Below are 17,380 nucleotides of genomic sequence, written 5' to 3'. Positions count from 1 at the left end.
GGAACTCGACTGCAGTTGAAGGACTGGAGGGGTTGTCTGGTGAGGTTTTGTAGCGATGCTTCTTACTGGTTACTGATGGCAACTGCTCACGTTGGAGCTTTTAGTAACAATTTACAAATATGTTACTTTTATTTGGTTGTTTTAAGACTAGCACTAGCTGGGGATTTGCCTGAGTATGGAGAGCTGTGAGGTAACAGCTAGGGCAGTACAGGTTAAGATGTGAGACTTGGGATGCCTTCACAGAGTCAAAGAAGGGAACATGAAGTAGCCAAACCTGCACCTATGACAGGAAGTTCCTGAAAAATACATTTATACTTTACTAGGTGCAGTGTGAAATAACTGGCTGGAAATGGACATAAATGAGATCTGGTGTTCAACTTCCCCAAGACTGGGCATATTTCCAACAGAATTCTGGCCAGAATATCTTAAGCTTTTTCCCCTGATTATAAATTTCTAGAAGCTCCATGATATTGCTTCTCTCATCTCCTCCTTGCTGAGTTGTCAGAAAGATCTGTCATTGCTTTTGTGTTAAGTAGCTTCAATGTAATATCTGAATGTGAAGCAGCTTGATGAAGGATTAGAGAGATTCCAAGAGAACTGGATGAATTCCTACCACAGGAGGCAATGAGCTACTTGTTTAATTCCAGGAAATAACTTACAAGATCTCAGACATAAGCATTCTTGGCTATGCACAGCATATGACTTAAATATGATAACCATCATTTCAGAATTTAGGTTGTCTCTGTAGCATGCAGTCTGGAAACTTACATATCTTGGTCAACTCTCTCCCGAAGTTTTTTCAAGCTCTTCTGGGCTCCAGCTCTCAGGTTTTCCAGAATGTTTTCGAAGTAATTGTTTTCACTGAAGTTTAACTAAAGAAACAGAAATCCAGGTGTAAGAGTAAGCTGCATGGAAAGAGGAATTCCTTGTGCCACTGAATGTATCTTGTAAAAAAAAAAAAAAAAGTTTTGATTGCAAGATATCACTTAATAGTTAGTTCCTTGCTTATTTATAAAATGTTCAGTGCAGTCAAGTCTGTATGCTGTCCAGTCCCTTGGAAATGACAGTTACACAGGTACAAGTATTCCAAGTGGCAAGGAAGTTAAGTGTAGGCTTTCATATTGCAGTACTTAGTGAGGTATGCACAGCATACTTACATTGGCATATTCCTGATCTAGTTTTTCATTCTGATCTTCCAAAATATAATCTGGATAGCCAATTTGTTCTTTAATTGCCATTGCCTAGAAGAAAAGAGTTTAATGTTTCCTCTTAATTGTGTGGGTTTTTTAAAGTTTCAATACATATAATAGTTCAAATTCTTTATTGCTATTGTCTGTCTATCTGAGAAGAACTGGGTGCAAATATTTAAAGACCTTGTTCAAATGCACCCTATTGTCTAGCAGACCCTACAGCACCATCTGACAGGGATTAGGCTTAACCCTCATTTAGTGGTTTGGTTTTTTTTCCTTGCTATTGGAACAGTGTTGATGGTCCTAAAGTCAATGAAAAGTTTTCTCTGGAGGACTGCACTGTATTCTGTTGTCATTCTGACTGATGCACTGGGTGCCATCTTCTCTCCTCATTCATAACATGCTTCACAAGACTCATTACAGGAATAAAAATGTATGTGAGCTAACAAAGGATTAAAAAGAAAAGGATAATGGATAATAGGATAGTGAACACCAAAGTTTTGCCCTCTCGTTTGCAGAGGAACTGGGAATAGTGATGCTACAAATTCCCAAGATTTCATATTCATGACAGAATACTGAAGTTCCTTGTTATCTCTGACCTTCTCACGAGCTTGCTCTTTAGATGCCTCATCCATCCACTGTAACTCATCTAAAGTCTCGATGAACACTTCACGAATCTTATCTATTAAATCTCGGACCTAAAAGACAGATAGTAAGAAATTAATCATTTAAATGCTATCTTTTACCAGGTACAGCTAAGGAAGGGTGAAAAGCTTCCTACAGAAAACTCCAGTCCCCAAATTCTATGCTCTAAAACGTGGTACTCGGCATCTAAAAGAGCATCACAAAGGAGTTCTTATGCCTTTTAACTCTTGGCTGCTTGGTATATTTAACAGACAAAATCAGTTGTGAGATCAGATGGAGGGGAACGGGCACTGTAGACATTGTGGATGTACAATAGTATGAAGGGTAAACTACATACCATCCTCTTGCTCTCACCAGCAAATGTCTCCCTGACATACATCGCTCCCACTGCATTCTCCATGTTGTTGTTGACATAACTCACACACTCCCTCCAGCGGGCTTCTTCTAGTGTTGTCCCATAAAGTGCCTGAAAGCAAAACAGCACAGGATTAATTCTGCCTATACACCCTTCTAAAGCATTGCCTGAAGATGAGGTTAACCCATGACAAAGGTTTCCATTGTTGTGACTGCTGTGAGATCTGTTTGGGGATTACCTGACACAATGTCATTGTATTGACAAGGACTTGACTGGGGGACTCTCTTCCAGTACTATGCTGTATGGTCTCTTTAGAAAGAGAAGAAATACCTTCCTGTAGCTGGCCCGAGCGTCCTTGAAACGCCGACTCAAGCTGCTGACTCGATCAATCACCAGTCGCCAAATGAGGTAGTTCTGGATGGTGCTGTGTGGGAAAGCAAAGCTGAGTTTAATCCCCTGTAAGAAGCAACACTAGTGCAGACAGTTCGAGGGGATCTTAATTTTGAATAGAGTTAAGAAAGCAAATGACTGCTGCCAGTCATCGCTTCCATGGCATCTGCAGGTGACTGTTCTTATTTAACAGGCTGGATAGCTGCAGGGGCATCCAGACTGAGGACTGGACTACCAGGTCTGCTCAGGGATTCATTTATTTTTTTTCCCCCCCTTCTAGAGTGTAACAAGAGCTAAGCCTGTGATGTATTTTTCTTCCCATTTAACCTTTTCTAAGCATGTGAGACACCTAATACCACAGTACTTTGTAACCCTTGGACCTTAGAGGACATTACCCATATTTACAGTGAAGTGGTATCATTTTTCTGAGCAGCTCTGGCACAGCTAGCAAGTCAGCCCAATAATTTACATTTCCACAATATTTCTGTGACTTTTGTCTTGAATATTCTCCAGTTTCTTTACCTTGCTGAGTACTTTGAGATAATTGCTTTCAGCTCTTGCAGATAGGGCATACCATATACAACCACCTCTTCTTCTGGGTCAACCTGAACACTTACTGAAGACATGACACCTTGGATGAAGAAGGTCCAGTTAAATTCCTAGGCAGACAGAAAGACACATACTAATGCCAGGTGTTTAAGTGCCTTTAGTAACTGTCTGGACTTTCTACAGTCTATGGGATTGAATGTAGTTGTAGTTTGGTTCAGTAGAAAAATGCTTTTTAAGAGACTCTGAAGACAAGATAAAGAATGGGACTGATTTTACATATCTTTGTGGCATTACTGGTAAATTCACAAAGCCATTTCCAACTGGCATGGTAATAAGAGGAGGCTGAAAGTATTAGACTGCTCAATTAAACACTTACATTCAATGCAAACTTCTCCTGTAGCTCTTTTAAGGTCATTTTGTTGTACAACAAGGTTACATCATGCCTTTCTTCTGCTGGGGTAGTTGCCTGAAGACATTCACAAGGTTATTACTAGAATCACCTGACACTTGTGTCAATGGCTGAAACTGCAGGCATGCACATACACACACTAAAATAATATGCAAATAAAACAGTTTATTTTGGAAAAGAAAGCTCACTTGGTGGCATACAGTGCTGCCTTCTAAAGTTCAGTACAAGAACTCAGGCCCCACTGATTCAATAACGTTTCAGTAATATGTGGAGCAAAGAAGCTTCCTGTATCCTCCTTAGAATGGAAAACTAAGCTCTTAAAGATTTTTAGGATGCTGTAGACTTCTAAGGATGCAAGGGAGCTAGCCCTGGTGTTGTCATAGTGTACATTTGGCAGAAGACAGATTATCCTGCTTTAGGAGACTTCCAAAAATAAGTATTGCTAGAACTAGAACAGACACAGTAGCAGTGTATACAGCAGGCACTATTATACATGCAGAGGCTCTGATTCCTGGGCTACTTTCAGCACAAGTCATCTTCCCCCTGACTCCTTCTAGGCCATGAGTTTTCTGCTGTGTTGAAAACTGCTGCCCAAAGAGCAAGAGACTTCTCCCCTCACCCCTTGTCCCCCCCAGTATCCTGAGAAGTTCTTGCTTTCTATACTCACATTTGCAATCTCTGTTTCAAGCTCCATAACCTTTGCCATTTCCTCTTGGACAAAGGAATCATCTTTAGACATATTCTTGTCTTCCCGGATCATTTTGGCAATGGTGATCATAAACTGCAGGTAAGCTTCTCTCACCTGCACGCAAGAAACAGAACATGTGTGTAGCATTGTGAAGCAAAGGTTTGTTATTCATTGCTTCTCATGCAGCAAACCATTCTGTTATTTTAGCTTTACAATGTGCTGTGAAAAAGTTTGGCTCAGGGGTCACAGCCTCTGCCCTTGTCTTCAATGCAACCCTCCCCACACTGTTTTTCCTCTTTTTTTTCTTTTTATTTTCTTCTTCTATAATAGATACTACTGCAATACCTAGGACCCCAGTTCATTCTGGAATACCTTACCGTGCAGTTGCCAGTCTCAAAACACCTAGTGAAAGCAACACTTTCTGCTTCCCTGTGCAACCCAACTCTGGTGTTCTGAGTTAGAATTACTACTTGAGCAAAGAGAAAGCTCTGTGCTTTGAGTTACACTATGGGAACAGTGATCCCTAGTAGCCAAAATCCCAAGGTAAACATAGAAGGTTGAAGTTCTCTGAAAGTAAAACCATAAATCTAAATGCTGTTTTTTACTGTCTCAGATGGCTCCCAGTGATACCTTTGTTTTATTTCTAATAGGAGGGTATGGTTGTGATTTTTGCCTCAGAATGGACCTTGAAAAGATATTTGGCTGCTGAGGGAGTACTGATCTCTGATAGAGGAAAGCTTAATACTACCTATTCTTGCAAACTTTTCTTTCTCCATAGACCTTGGAAATGAGATAAATACAGTAAATGTTGTGAAATTGAGTCTGGGCACTTACATGATGATGATTTGTGTTTTTAGGCTGGATGCTGAGGCCTTAATCAGGCCAGACTCCCACAGGCCTCAGTAGGAGTTTTGCCAAAAGATGCTGGACTAAGCACAAGGGGGAGTTTGGGTCATCAGAGTTTGGCTCATTGTCTGTGGGAAGTGAGCTGGTAAATAGCAAATAAAAAGGGGTTGTGTCTCCTTATTCATTAAGATTAAAAACACAGCCTTAGTCCTTCTTTATAGCTTCAAATTAAAACTGTATTAAGCAGCTGGTTTTCTTTTGCTAGTTTAGGGTAATCTATGTGCTGTACCTCATTTTCTACCTCCTACAAATCGGTCTGGCTTTGTGCAATAATGTATAAATATCCCTCTTTTCTACTGTAACTGCCACTATGTAGGTGACACTTGCAGAATAAAATCCTAGTTCCAGCAGCTCTCTGCAGTTCCTAACACAACTATGTGGAGATTTGTTTTGTATCATGAGACAGATTAACAGAAGTTGGCAGTTTATAAAGGTGTCCAGAAAGTGTGGGAACAATCTCACAAAAACTTCACAAGACTGTATTTTAGACTATATTATATATGAGAATGTAGCCTAATGCACTGAAGTAAGAAGAAAACTAGCTTCACTGATGTTTTCATCTGCCTCTACAACCACTAGACAAGAGTCTAAAAAGCTGATTGTTGTCTCTCTCTGTTCCCTTCCATTCATGTTAGGAAAATTAGTTTGTTAGGCTGCAAATTCTCTTTGTTAGTATAACACAATTAAGGAAAATAAAATGTAATAAAGAAATAGTTTCATCTTGGAAACTGAAGTTATCTGGCTATGTTTGCAACAGCTTTCTACGTATTTACAGAAACCTTCATGTTTTTGCTCTGAGCATTGGCAGAGAAGAGCAGCTAGAAAATAATCTCTCACAACTTTAATGTAATTTTAGGGAAGGAGAGGAGTAAGTGGCAGCACATTCTTACCAGTTGAGTATCTGCTCCATTAATACAGCTTTTGCTGCTCCATGTGAAATGCTTTCAAAAATTTTTTAAACTTTTTTATCCTCTGAATGAATATGTGAAAAAATCTGAATATTTTTATGTTAAATAAATGTATTTCAGGGTATTTCATGTTCAAATATGATCCAGTACGACAATTCTTTTCCCATATCTATAATCATATCTATATATCTTTCCAGCACTTTGTAAAATAGTAGCCAGAACCAGTGCCTTTAGAAGATACAAGGAAATCCAAGATAGTCTGCACTGAAAATGTGAACCTATCCTTCAAAATTAGAGATTATTATAAGCTGTAAAACATTATGATTTTATTTTCCCACCACCTTCTCATCTGTATGAATTGGCCAGTTCTAGGGAGGCTTTACAGTTATACAGTTGTTCAGACCTTTTGTAAGCTTTACAGAGTTTTGGCATATTTGGGGAGAAACATAGCAATGAATGTCACAGAATGTCTAATTCTGATTGTTATGTAACAGGAAGATTCATGTACCTCAGTTTTCCAAAACACAGGGGTAAGTAATAAAGCTGTTTTAGTAGCACACAGGAAACAAATTACACAGAATACTCACTCTTTGATAGTTGCCCCCATTAAAGTAGTAATCCCTGGATGGCATTCCTAAACTTGGCTGGTCAATCTGAAGGAAATCATATACATTTATTTGGTTAGTGATGAACAGAGACTGGTGTTGTCCAAAGGTATCTTTGACAGGCAACATGAAATGCTGCATGTGCCATCCTTTCAGTGTTGGAATGACAATAATAGAGTCTCACCAAACAATCAAAGAGCTTTAGCTTTCTAGGAACTGGGGTGAGATGGAAAGAACAACTTTTGTCTCTGGATTTCTAGATAAGAACAGGATGGATACTTAGTGTGGGTTATTACGCAAAATCTTTCAATAACCATTAAGATCTAAGAACATGTTTAAGCAACTTAGTTGCTTGACTTGAGGGCTAGACTTCATGATTTTTATTTCTTTAACTGAAACAAACTATGCTACCATAAAATGTTTCCCAATATGACTCAGACAGATCTACCACTCTAGGATACACAACTGTTGCATGCATTTTGCCAGCATTGTGCATACCCACCGACTTCTGAAAAGCTAATCTGTATGCAGTGTAAATAACTCTGTTATGATTCTGGCATCTAAATAGTTCCCTGTAATTTTTTTTCTTACATAAATGATGTGTCTGCTGGAATCCCGGTCATCGTTCCATACAAACATGTCAATGAGGACACGTTTGTTAAATCTGGAGTTCATTATGGAGAGTTTTTCTTCCATGCTCCAATTTGGCTCTGGGAGATAAAAGAGAAAATATACATTATTTATCAGTATGCATCAGGACTGATTTAAGTTGTATAGTTTGCAAGCTTATTGCTGAAATTGTTTAGAACCAGACTGACCATGATGTGAGAATATTTGCATAGGACATTCCTTTAGTGGCTAGAAATGGCTATGATTTATATATATATAAATATATGCAATTGCCTATCCATAATATAAATCACTAGGACCTAGTTAAGCAGTTATGATCTAAACCCTAATTAATATAGAAGCATTAGACCACAGCTCTATTGCTTTTTGTTTTCATTATTTGTGTTGGTCTTTAGGTTTCCTGTCTTATAATGTACGCTGCTCATAAAAGTGATCTTATGAGTATTAAATTTATACTATCTTATTAGTACAGATTCACTGCATCTTAAATATGTGTGATACCCTGACTTTTCTTTATGAAGAGAAGGTTAAAATGGAGGCTCTAATGCAATGACAGTAGTCTCCTGAGTGCAGTAAATAATTCTGACTTAGCACTACTGAACTCTTTCAGGCACAGCATTACCTTTGGTCTTATTCCAGTCTGCAGATGCCACTGGCCAATCTCCAACCATCGTTAAGGCCTCTAGCAGAGGCAATGAATCTCGTTGCTCTATAAGACCTGAGAGAGGAAAATAAATACTATATTGTTTTCATAGAAAAAAAAAAGAAGATAAATAGGTAATGGGCCTAACAGTTTAAAACTGAATCTGCTGTAGCAGAAAATAAGAGATACCATGAAATAATCCTTCTACAATAGTCTTTAGAAAAGTAATGACAATACTTCTGTTGACATCAGTACTGATTTTGACTGAATGTGTTTGGAAAGGATGAAATGGGACATGTTTTTGCATTCAAAAGGGAAGACTTTGCATAGATATCAGTGGTAGGTAACCAACATCCACCCTTTCCACATCCCAGAATATGTACATTAATCCTTAATGATGTACCAAGGCATCTTCATTCATCTGAAGATTATCTTTCCTGGCAAGGCCATGCAGATTAGATAGATATTGACTGGACTTTCCTTGAAGGTACATTGGTACTTTTGTACATGTGGTATTGAACAAGAGAATCAATGGAACAAGTAGAGACTCACTCTCGTTCATGCATGACTTGTAAAGTATTTTAGCTTTCTGAAATGCTTCTCTGTCCCCTTGATTTGAAGTCTCCAGCACACCTGGGGAAGGAACCATTGCAGTGAGATTTTTTTTTTGCCCTGGAGAGCTTTGATCTTTTCATAGAAATCATTGAGAATTCAGGGCTATGATAAATACTTGTTACTGTGGGCTTCAATTACAATGAAACTGGAGTGCTCTTTAAGGGAGCTATTAATGGAAAAAGTGTCAGGAAGAAGGCCATGTGTGCAGCTTGTCCTGCTCCTTTTGAAGTTGGTACCAAATCACCTTTGGCTCATTTTTAGTGGGAACGGGATGTTCCCACAAAATGGATGTAGTAAGAGATGTAGAGATTAAAGGACTAGAGGAAAAAACCCCACAATCAACACTTCTTTGGAAGTTTATTTCTCTGTATAATGTGCAGTAAATAACATCTGAAACTAAACACAAGTGCATAACCAAGGATAGAGTAGCCTTATTCCTACCTTTTAGGATGATCTCCAGCTCATCCCTGAGGATGTCAAAAATGCTGTATCTGGAGCTAGTTTCTGGGATAACATGTCGGTTCAGCCAGCCCCCACAGGCATACTGGTAGAAATCCTTGCAAGGGTCAGCTGTTGGGTCCATGTTCTGAATTATTCTAGCAGCTAGGTATAACAATCAGAGAGTTGAATTCCACAGACTGCCCAGTAAACAGACTGTCAAGAAGCTGCTGGGCTAGAAGACAAGTTGCTCATGGTGCTTATAGTGTATAAGATTCATTCTCAGGTATTATGACTCAAAGAATCCTATTTTCTGTTTAAAATTGCAAGGAAGCATTGGACAGAAGACCCTTGCACTGCTTTAGAGAGGGAGCCTTATCTCTTATCTCTTTTGATTGCCTATAAGGGAGGTGTACAAGTAGATGCCAAAAGTAAGAAGGTGAATAGCCCCATGTGTAGAATGCATTCTCTTTGAGAGACATTTGGGTTTAAGGGGATTCTTATGATACTTCATAGATATTGACTGGTCAATCCACATCCTTGTGGCTCAGGCCAGAGCTAGAGGACTGGTGACCACACCAGCAATTTTCCTGAACTACTTCCTTATGAATGATACTCTTGGTGATAAAGTATGCAATGGAGAAGTAACAACAGGGTTGGGGGTTTTTTTGCTCAGTGTTTACACATGGAACTGTATTTAAGGACAGATGTATTTGCCTGTGACAGTAATAGCAATGTGTATCTAGGCCAAGGGGAAATTTCATTCCTTTTCAACTTCAGTCTTAAAGCCTGAACTGTTGCTTATTTGGGTTCTGTAGAACTAACACCATGTAAAACATCACCTCTGCAATAATCATTCACAGTAACAATCATTACCTGCTGTAACACATCCAGGTGTGGTACATACGTTGCCTGAATTGGTGCCATAGTGAGTGCCTGCAGGGAGAGGAGTAAGAAAACAGAATAAGAATCAGTTGGTTTGGAAATAAATTGCTACCAATGTCACTTGCCAGCAGTCCAACCTCAGCGACAGTTCTGTTGTAGAGAAAGCAAGTGAATATTAGTCCCAATTATTCACTACAGAACTGGAATGGGAGGTATCTAAGCACCCCAGCCTGAGTGGCCTTGGCCCTGGGCACAAGAAAATTAATTTTGCTGTTTTAATTTCCCATTTGTGAAACTGGACCAGCTTAGTATCCACTTATGTTAAACAGACAGCTACTTGGTTCCACATCGAAAGACAAAAATTCGATACCTTTACTTTCCAACAGGATTAGCCATGTTTTTAAACTTTTTTGATCCTTACACTAGGATGTTTGTAGAAAAGAGTTACTAAAAAAATTCCTTCCAATGAAAACAAGTGTCTTACACGAGCGCAAACAAGATTACAGTAATTCAGATAGAAATAAAACAGTAGGGAAGAAAAGAGGGCTTTGAAGTTCATCAGTGGAAGCAACATAAAAAGCCCCCACTGTGATTAGGAATGCAACGCTCAGGGTTCAGCTGAGTGCCGTGGTGCTGTGTGGGAGCAGATCTGCATTACAATAACGACATGCCTTATTACAGCTTAGTGCCTAGCAATCTGAACATGGGATGAGCAAAATATGTGTGAAGTCTCACACAGAGGGCTTTAGATTTTCTTTCTTTTTTTTTGTTTGTTTGTACTGGGTGAAACTAAGCCAAATTTTTGGAGTTTCCTAAACTTTCTAATAACTTAAAAAATAAGACTAAAATCCCCTAAAAGCTCAGAGTTCTTCCAAGCAAAAAAAAAAATCCTTCTGGGGAAAAGAGACTAGTAGTTCAAAGGCATATGGAAATTCTCCACAAAGGAGAAACAGCAATAGGCAAGGTGAGAAGGAGGTAACTGTACTACAAGTATGCTGTATTTCTCTCCCTGTTTCTCAGGGATGAGGCATGACTCAAATGAAGTGTTTGTTGTTGGTTTTGTTTTTGTTGTTGGGTTTTGGTTTTTTAATCAAAGCATTTCTTTTTAATATAACCTGACAATGTCTAACTTCAGTTTCCGGAACCCAACAGCTTTCAACAAGATTCTAACTCCCCACATTCAAAAAGCTCTTGTGATTGTGTAAATGTAATTGAGCTGTACAAGCAGGGAAGCCAAATCTGTTTTGAAACCTTGGTTGTACACTTAGGGCTCTGAAACTCTGCCACAAAACCAGATAATTAGAAATGGCTGGTGGGGGGCTCTCGGTTTACTTCTAAAAGTGGCTCCTTTGTTTTTCTATCAATTATCTCTTTTATGCCTCAGTACCATTCCTGACAAAGAACCAAGCCAGCCTGACTCTGTATGAGATATGACCAACACTGCCCTGTTTTACTTCACAATATATTTGTTGGGTCTTTGCTCACTTGACTGAGGCCTGTCTACTGCACCTCTTGAACTTCAAATAACTAAAAACAAACATAAAATGCACCTTCTAAAGTCTCTGCTAGATGATTCTATGCACCTCACTTTCTCAAACTACTTCAGAGGTCAACTGCTCACCTGAAAAACAGCAGAGCTGGGACATGCTTCAGACCCCACTGGATTCAATGTAGAGAACTCTGCTGTCTGAATTTGAGTTTAGAAGCCAGTGCACAGTATGGCATTTACCAGTCAGCAGAATATAAGAATAACTTTTGAGAACTGCAGAGCACTGTAGTCCTCTTCAGCAGTTCATCTTTTGAATCACACTTTTTTTTTTAAATACAAGTTGCTTTTCACAGCCTGAAGTTCCTTTTTAGACAACAAAAGCAAAGCAAATTGTTCTGTACAATCTCTGAAGCGCACAGTTTGTGTTTAGCGTTTTCCCACTGTGTGTTCTGAGGACCACAGATGGCTGGGCATGGTACATGCTGAAACAATTATATCCACAGTTGTCACCAGGCAATTGAGTGTGAGCTTTACCTTTCAGCATTGTATCTATTTCTCAAAGGGATCTTCTCTGCAGAAGTGCTGTCAGCACTGCAGACTGCCTCTGTTGCTATTATAACATTGAACTGTTTGCAACAAATAATGTAATTGTCAAATTTAGCTTCTCTTCCTGTGAGAGGATTGTCTATACCAGATGCCAGTGTCTTGAAATGGACTCCAGAACACAAGTGTTTGGTTTTTATTCCACCTTTCTTACGATTTCTTACCTATAGTCTGTCTATAAGCATGGCTGAAACTAAATTTCATGTGAGCGTCAGTTAACTGAGTACTTGCCCACTTTTGCAGCCCTGTATGGCCTGTCACTGCATAGAATTGAGAAGAGTCTTGCCACCCAAATGTCATTTCATCATGACTTTTGTGTTTGCTGCCACTTCTTTTAAACTCTGTCTCCTTTGAACAGATGCCTCGTTAATGAACATTCATGAAGTCAAAGGAAGGACTAGGCATCAGTCTAGGGACAAGTCAGAAACAGGAAATGCAGGAGCACAGCATGGCTTTTTGAAATCCACTCCCAGAACAAGGTGCTTCTTAGTCCAAGTGTTGTATTTATCTGTTTGTTTGTAGCCTGCTTAAGAGGTGAGAGCAGAGGTGCATAAGCCATGCCCTCTAGCTTTGTAACAGCCTGTATAATAGATGTGAATAGTGACAACCTGGGGGGATGCAGACACATTAAAAAAGCTGCACACCTTACTTGTGAGAAACCCTACAAACTTGGAAGCCAGAAAATGAATAAAATGCCAACTAAACCAGTAATACGACTTTTGAGCAATCAGGACCAGCAATTAGGTGAGGGTGGAAGTTGTTTGTAACGAAGCTGACTGGAGAAGTCACTGACTGTGACTTGATGTGTCAGCTACCTCAAGTGTTGAAATGTTCTTCAGACTGTAACCTTTCCAACAAGTGATGAGATTTGGAGTTTAGTAAATATTTGTAGAACATAGCTGAGAAAGAGCTGTGAAAAGGCTGCAAAGATTTATGTGTGGGTGTGATGGAAAGATTGAGAGCATGGTGTATTCACATTCAAAACCAAATGACTTCAGTTCTGTCTGCTTCCCTTTCTATGATCACCCAAATATTACTCTGCTATTCTTACTATGTTTTCTTTTAGCTTATTTAGACAAAGTTTTATGGGTATGAAAACTTCTTAGCATGTCCAAAATCCCCAAACTGCTTCTAGAACTATATAACTGCATTGCTGTGAGAGCTTTGGTGTGTTTGTTGTCTGGTTATATAGATAAAAATCCCGGTCAGTACTAACATGTCTTACAGGTGTTACTGCTATAACCAGAGGCCTGTTTCATGTACCACAGTGCTCTTCTGCAAGCTACATACAAGCAGAACAAAATATACTCCCTGAACCACAAAGCCTACATATACCTCCATATATATAAAAGAAACTATAAGGCAGGACAGGTAATACTTTTAATTTTCTATTAGCTAAACAATTTTATTTTTTTAAAAGCCTGTCTGGGTAGTGTCACTCTGATTAAGGATGTTAAAAGATGAAGTAGCAAATCTGAATCTACAGACAACCCAGTGTCCCATATGCACTGAAAAATTAACAACAGAGTGAAATTAGAATTAAAAGAATCCTGGTTGCACTGAAGAGCTCTTGCTTTCTCAGTTTTAGACCCAAATAGTGCATATAGGCATTCACCTAAAAGATGGTGCAGGCTAAACTTCCTGCTGCTCAGTTCCTACCTGTGAATTACCTAAAGCTCGTGACTGCTCTAGGGTTTGATTAACCTTGGTGTCTCCTATTGCAGCAGTTCAACTATCTGTACTTAAATATAAACTGAGAGAGGCAGAAGTTGGCTCTAGGTCAGTGCTGAAAATGTTCCTTTAAGGCATGAGAAAACAGCCGGGAGGAGCTGCTGGCTGCACAGGACACCAGCGTATCAGCTGTGCAATCACCTTGCGCTCACAGTTTGCTTGGGAATGTCTAAATCTGGGAAACATTTCCAATCAAAGTTTAATTGCTGATATGAGCATGCAAAATATTTAGATTTTGGAACTGTTTTCTCCCAGATAAGCCTTTCAGAAAAAAAAAGCAATAGCACTTGCTTTACATGCACAGACTCTTCCCATGGATTTGGATGAGACTAACATTTGGGCAAATATTATTAATACCTAAGTTCTGATTTGCCTGAACCCAAGAAGGAAAATGTAGAGCAGATTTCTTAAATCCTTTACACGTGCAAGCAACAAAATTCTGCATAGCTCAATATTTTGATACAGAAACTCCTACCCTAGGACCTAGCTCTGGGGATTTTTTTTCTTCCTGTCTCCTGAGATAACAAAATAAATACAAGCAAGTTTCTGAGTATTATGAATACCAAATTCTCAGATTTCATCTAGCACTGGAACAAATGCTGGAAACGTTCAATTGCTGGTAGCAAAAGGTGTAAAAAAAAATAAAAAGACTTTTCTCATGAATTATTACTCAATTGTGCAGTGGTGTACTCAGAAGTGCTGAAGAAAGCAGTTCACCGCAGGCAGGGGATGCAGAGACAATGTGAGGAGAAAACAATGCCTTGCTTCAGTTTTGCTATTCATACTTCTTGGCTTTATTCTCTAGTGTTTTAGCAAAGCTCTGAATCCAAGAGGCACTCATGGAAAAGACAAACATGAGGCAGGTGCTGCTACGAATCATATTGATTCCTTCACAGAATTTTTAAATAGGATTTTGCATTTGCTGTGCTAGTGGAAAAACTTAGTTTGAGAGGAAGCATGCTCTGCAGCTAACGTATTTAGGCAAAGCACCTCAAAGTAATATGCCTCATTGTCAGGTTCCTGGCAAGATATTTGCATGAAAGTCACTGAACCAAATCTCACCCAGAGATCAAACTGCCCGATGTAATATAGAAAAAAATCTCCCTTTCCTCAGCAGCACACTGGCTTTTTTTTTTTAAAAAAAAAAAGCTTTCACATTGTAAGAAGCAATCTCCCTTTTAGATCTGCTAAGCAGCTGTTCCTTTATAACTCCTGGCAATAATGAATCTTGACTCAGGCTTCTATAAAACAAGGAAACGCCAAGCCTTACACACAGATGCACACCTTCCCCTCTAAAATAGTGCATTGTCAAAACAATGCTGAATCCAATAGAATGCATAGAATTAGCTAAAAACACTGAATCTTGCATTAAATCATTTAAAAATGAAATGAAATCCAACATAATCCCCTCTGTGCATGAACTTGCAGCAAAGCTGAGATAGTAAAGTCCCTCACAGAGGTGACTTCAATGTCTCCCTGTATTTTTTTTTTTCATTTAGCTCTGCAAAAAGACTTGTATGTTTGCAGAGGGAAGAGAATTATTCACAGGTACCTTACCTCTGCTGCTGGCATACAGGATCACCAGGGCAACCACTGCACAAGTCATGAGGAGCAGCAAGACAGCCAGACCGATTGCCACAAAGCTCCAGGATTTCTTCCCAGATTTTGTTGATTTTTCCACAATATCCATTTGACTTTCTGATTTCCCCATTATTGTAACTCTAAATTGAGGAGGGGAGGGTAAGAAAGAATTAACAGCACAGCTAAATCAATATAGGGATAAATGCATGGCAAATCAGGGAGAAAAAGCAAGCAGGATAAAAGCAAAGATAAAGAAAACTTCCAAGTTATTACATGTATTTGTCCATTTGATTGTCCACAGATTTGCCAACTTCATTCTCCATCTCCTGTGCCCACCAGCTTGTCTGCACTCAGGGTGTGCTGCTGGGTGGCTGTTCTGGACTAGGCTACCCTGGGCTCTCAGTGCTGCAGGGTCCCAACTTCAGGAGTCTGCCTTGGGGAAGCATGGAAAAGTCTCATGACCAGGTTGGGCAACTCCTTTCTCCCAAACAGGGAAGGAGGGGTAAGGCTGCCTCCTTCCACTCCCCACTGGGAAAAGTATCTTGCTGTTTTGAAGAATTTTCCTCTTTCTCCCCTGTGGATGTCAGTAGGTCTGCAGAGCTCTGTTAGCAGCAGTAGAATCCAAACAGAGATCCTTCCAGGTGTGACTGCCTTTGAGCTGCGTCTGCTCTGTCCTTAGCAGAGATGAAGGGTTTGGAAAGCAGAAGGCTCCTAGAACACGTGTCAGCTCCCAGGGCTGCAGGAGTTTGTGACCTCCAGCTTCTCAGAGCCATGCTCAAAGTTCTCAGCTCAGGCGTGGGCAGTTCCCAGCTCCAGCCAGACGCTTGGGAGTAGCCAGGGAGGAGGAGTTGCACCGCGGCACTCGCAGCCGGCGAGCAGCACACGCTCCACTGCTGCGGCTTCTCCCAAGTTTCCTCCAGCTTTCCTGAAATGTGCTGCCAGGTTATCTGGCTGCTGTGCTCACAGGAGTGTGGAGACAGAAAGGTGCAAACCTAGTGAAACCCTCTGGCTCTGAGTGCTGGGTGCAGTATCTGGGAACAGCTTCATGTTTGAAAACACGATGACTTATAGATTATTGCAGATCTCTTGTACACTATTGCTTGGAAATCTGTCTGGTAACAACTGGGAAAGACAGTAAGAGCAAGGGCAGGACAGGCATGTGATTTCCCTTGGTTTTAATCTTATTCTTTTCCAGAACTGACTTTGGAATGAGGGAGAAGCAGGTTTTCATTTTTTTTTTTTCTCCCTGTAGGCTGCTTTATGGAGTGAGTGTAACTTGCTGCCAAAGTTCACACTATATAAATTTTAAGGTTGGTACATCTCTAGACACGAGCGCTTCACCGGCACTCCAAGTTCTATGTGTGTTCAGGAGGAAGTGCTGAGGGCAGAGCAGGGATTTCTTTGTGGCAGTTCTGTTTACTGGAAACATACATGCCAGAGTGCTCCAAGAATGGGAGCGCAGACCTGTTTCTGAATGGGGTAGGAAACAATGAATGCCACTTTCTTCTGCCAGGAGTCTCAGCCTCCTCTTCTAGTCAGTACTGCCTCAAACCCCTAGGAGAATTTGCCTTTTTTTTTCCTCCCAGAGTCATATTAACTTAGGCTTCTGTCAAGTGTGAAGGCAGCTATTCTCATCCCACCATCTGAAGAGGTGCGTAAGAACACAAAGATCTGAAAGAAATTGATGCTCTTCTCCCAGAGCAATTTGGATGCAAAACATAGGAAGCAATGAGGCATTTGCTGTTTGCACTGGGCTGCTTCGGAAGGATTTTTCCCTTTTTGCTTGCTTTGTAACTAGAGGTGCTTCTGTTACTGGAATTTGGATTTGTACAGAGCTTGCAATGGCAGGGTTGCAGTTTTAAAAGAGAAGTGTTAAATCACAGATTTTTACACTTGGATAGTGGAGGGGTGGGACTTGAGTTGCCAATCTGGATGACTGCCTCCTCTTAGGATGTTTTTACTGTCAACTTTAAGACCCCATGTTATGACTAATTACTAAAGAGGTGCTTCCTCAGGCATAAGGCATCCCAGACTGCACAGAACTATCATGGCTCTGGTACAGAGAGAGTGAGCTGGTCTAGAGTTTTTCTGCAATGCTTTTCTTGGGAAAGTTTCTCAAG

At 40.0% G+C, this 17,380-nt stretch overlaps 1 protein-coding gene across 2 annotated transcripts in view; it reads right to left on the bottom strand.

Annotated features, from left to right (window-relative positions):
- MMEL1 (membrane metalloendopeptidase like 1) overlaps positions 1-15,583 on the bottom strand; it is a 24,672-nt gene extending 9,089 nt beyond the window's left edge. The window contains exons 1-16 of one of the 2 annotated variants that reach the window (XM_010169407.1): positions 15,534-15,583; positions 15,237-15,400; positions 9,848-9,907; positions 8,975-9,136; positions 8,471-8,551; positions 7,898-7,993; positions 7,237-7,355; positions 6,628-6,693; positions 4,206-4,340; positions 3,506-3,595; positions 3,103-3,239; positions 2,521-2,614; positions 2,173-2,301; positions 1,790-1,888; positions 1,158-1,241; positions 769-872 (exon numbers count right to left, since the gene is read on the bottom strand). In XM_010169407.1, coding sequence (XP_010167709.1) covers positions 769-872; positions 1,158-1,241; positions 1,790-1,888; positions 2,173-2,301; positions 2,521-2,614; positions 3,103-3,239; positions 3,506-3,595; positions 4,206-4,340; positions 6,628-6,693; positions 7,237-7,355; positions 7,898-7,993; positions 8,471-8,551; positions 8,975-9,136; positions 9,848-9,907; positions 15,237-15,400; positions 15,534-15,583 — 1,670 coding nt within the window. The remainder of the gene's footprint in view (positions 1-768; positions 873-1,157; positions 1,242-1,789; positions 1,889-2,172; positions 2,302-2,520; positions 2,615-3,102; positions 3,240-3,505; positions 3,596-4,205; positions 4,341-6,627; positions 6,694-7,236; positions 7,356-7,897; positions 7,994-8,470; positions 8,552-8,974; positions 9,137-9,847; positions 9,908-15,236; positions 15,401-15,533) is intronic. The other variant, XM_010169409.2, reaches the window with a different exon arrangement.
- Between the last annotated feature and the right edge of the window lie 1,797 nt (positions 15,584-17,380).

The sequence above is a fragment of the Antrostomus carolinensis genome, unplaced genomic scaffold (genome assembly GCF_000700745.2).
Source record: "Antrostomus carolinensis isolate BGI_N321 unplaced genomic scaffold, ASM70074v2 scaffold12796, whole genome shotgun sequence".
In the NCBI taxonomy this organism is placed as follows: Eukaryota; Metazoa; Chordata; class Aves; order Caprimulgiformes; family Caprimulgidae; genus Antrostomus; species Antrostomus carolinensis.
The sequence above is the reverse complement of the archived record's forward strand: the minus strand, read 5'-3'. Positions and strand labels throughout refer to the sequence as shown.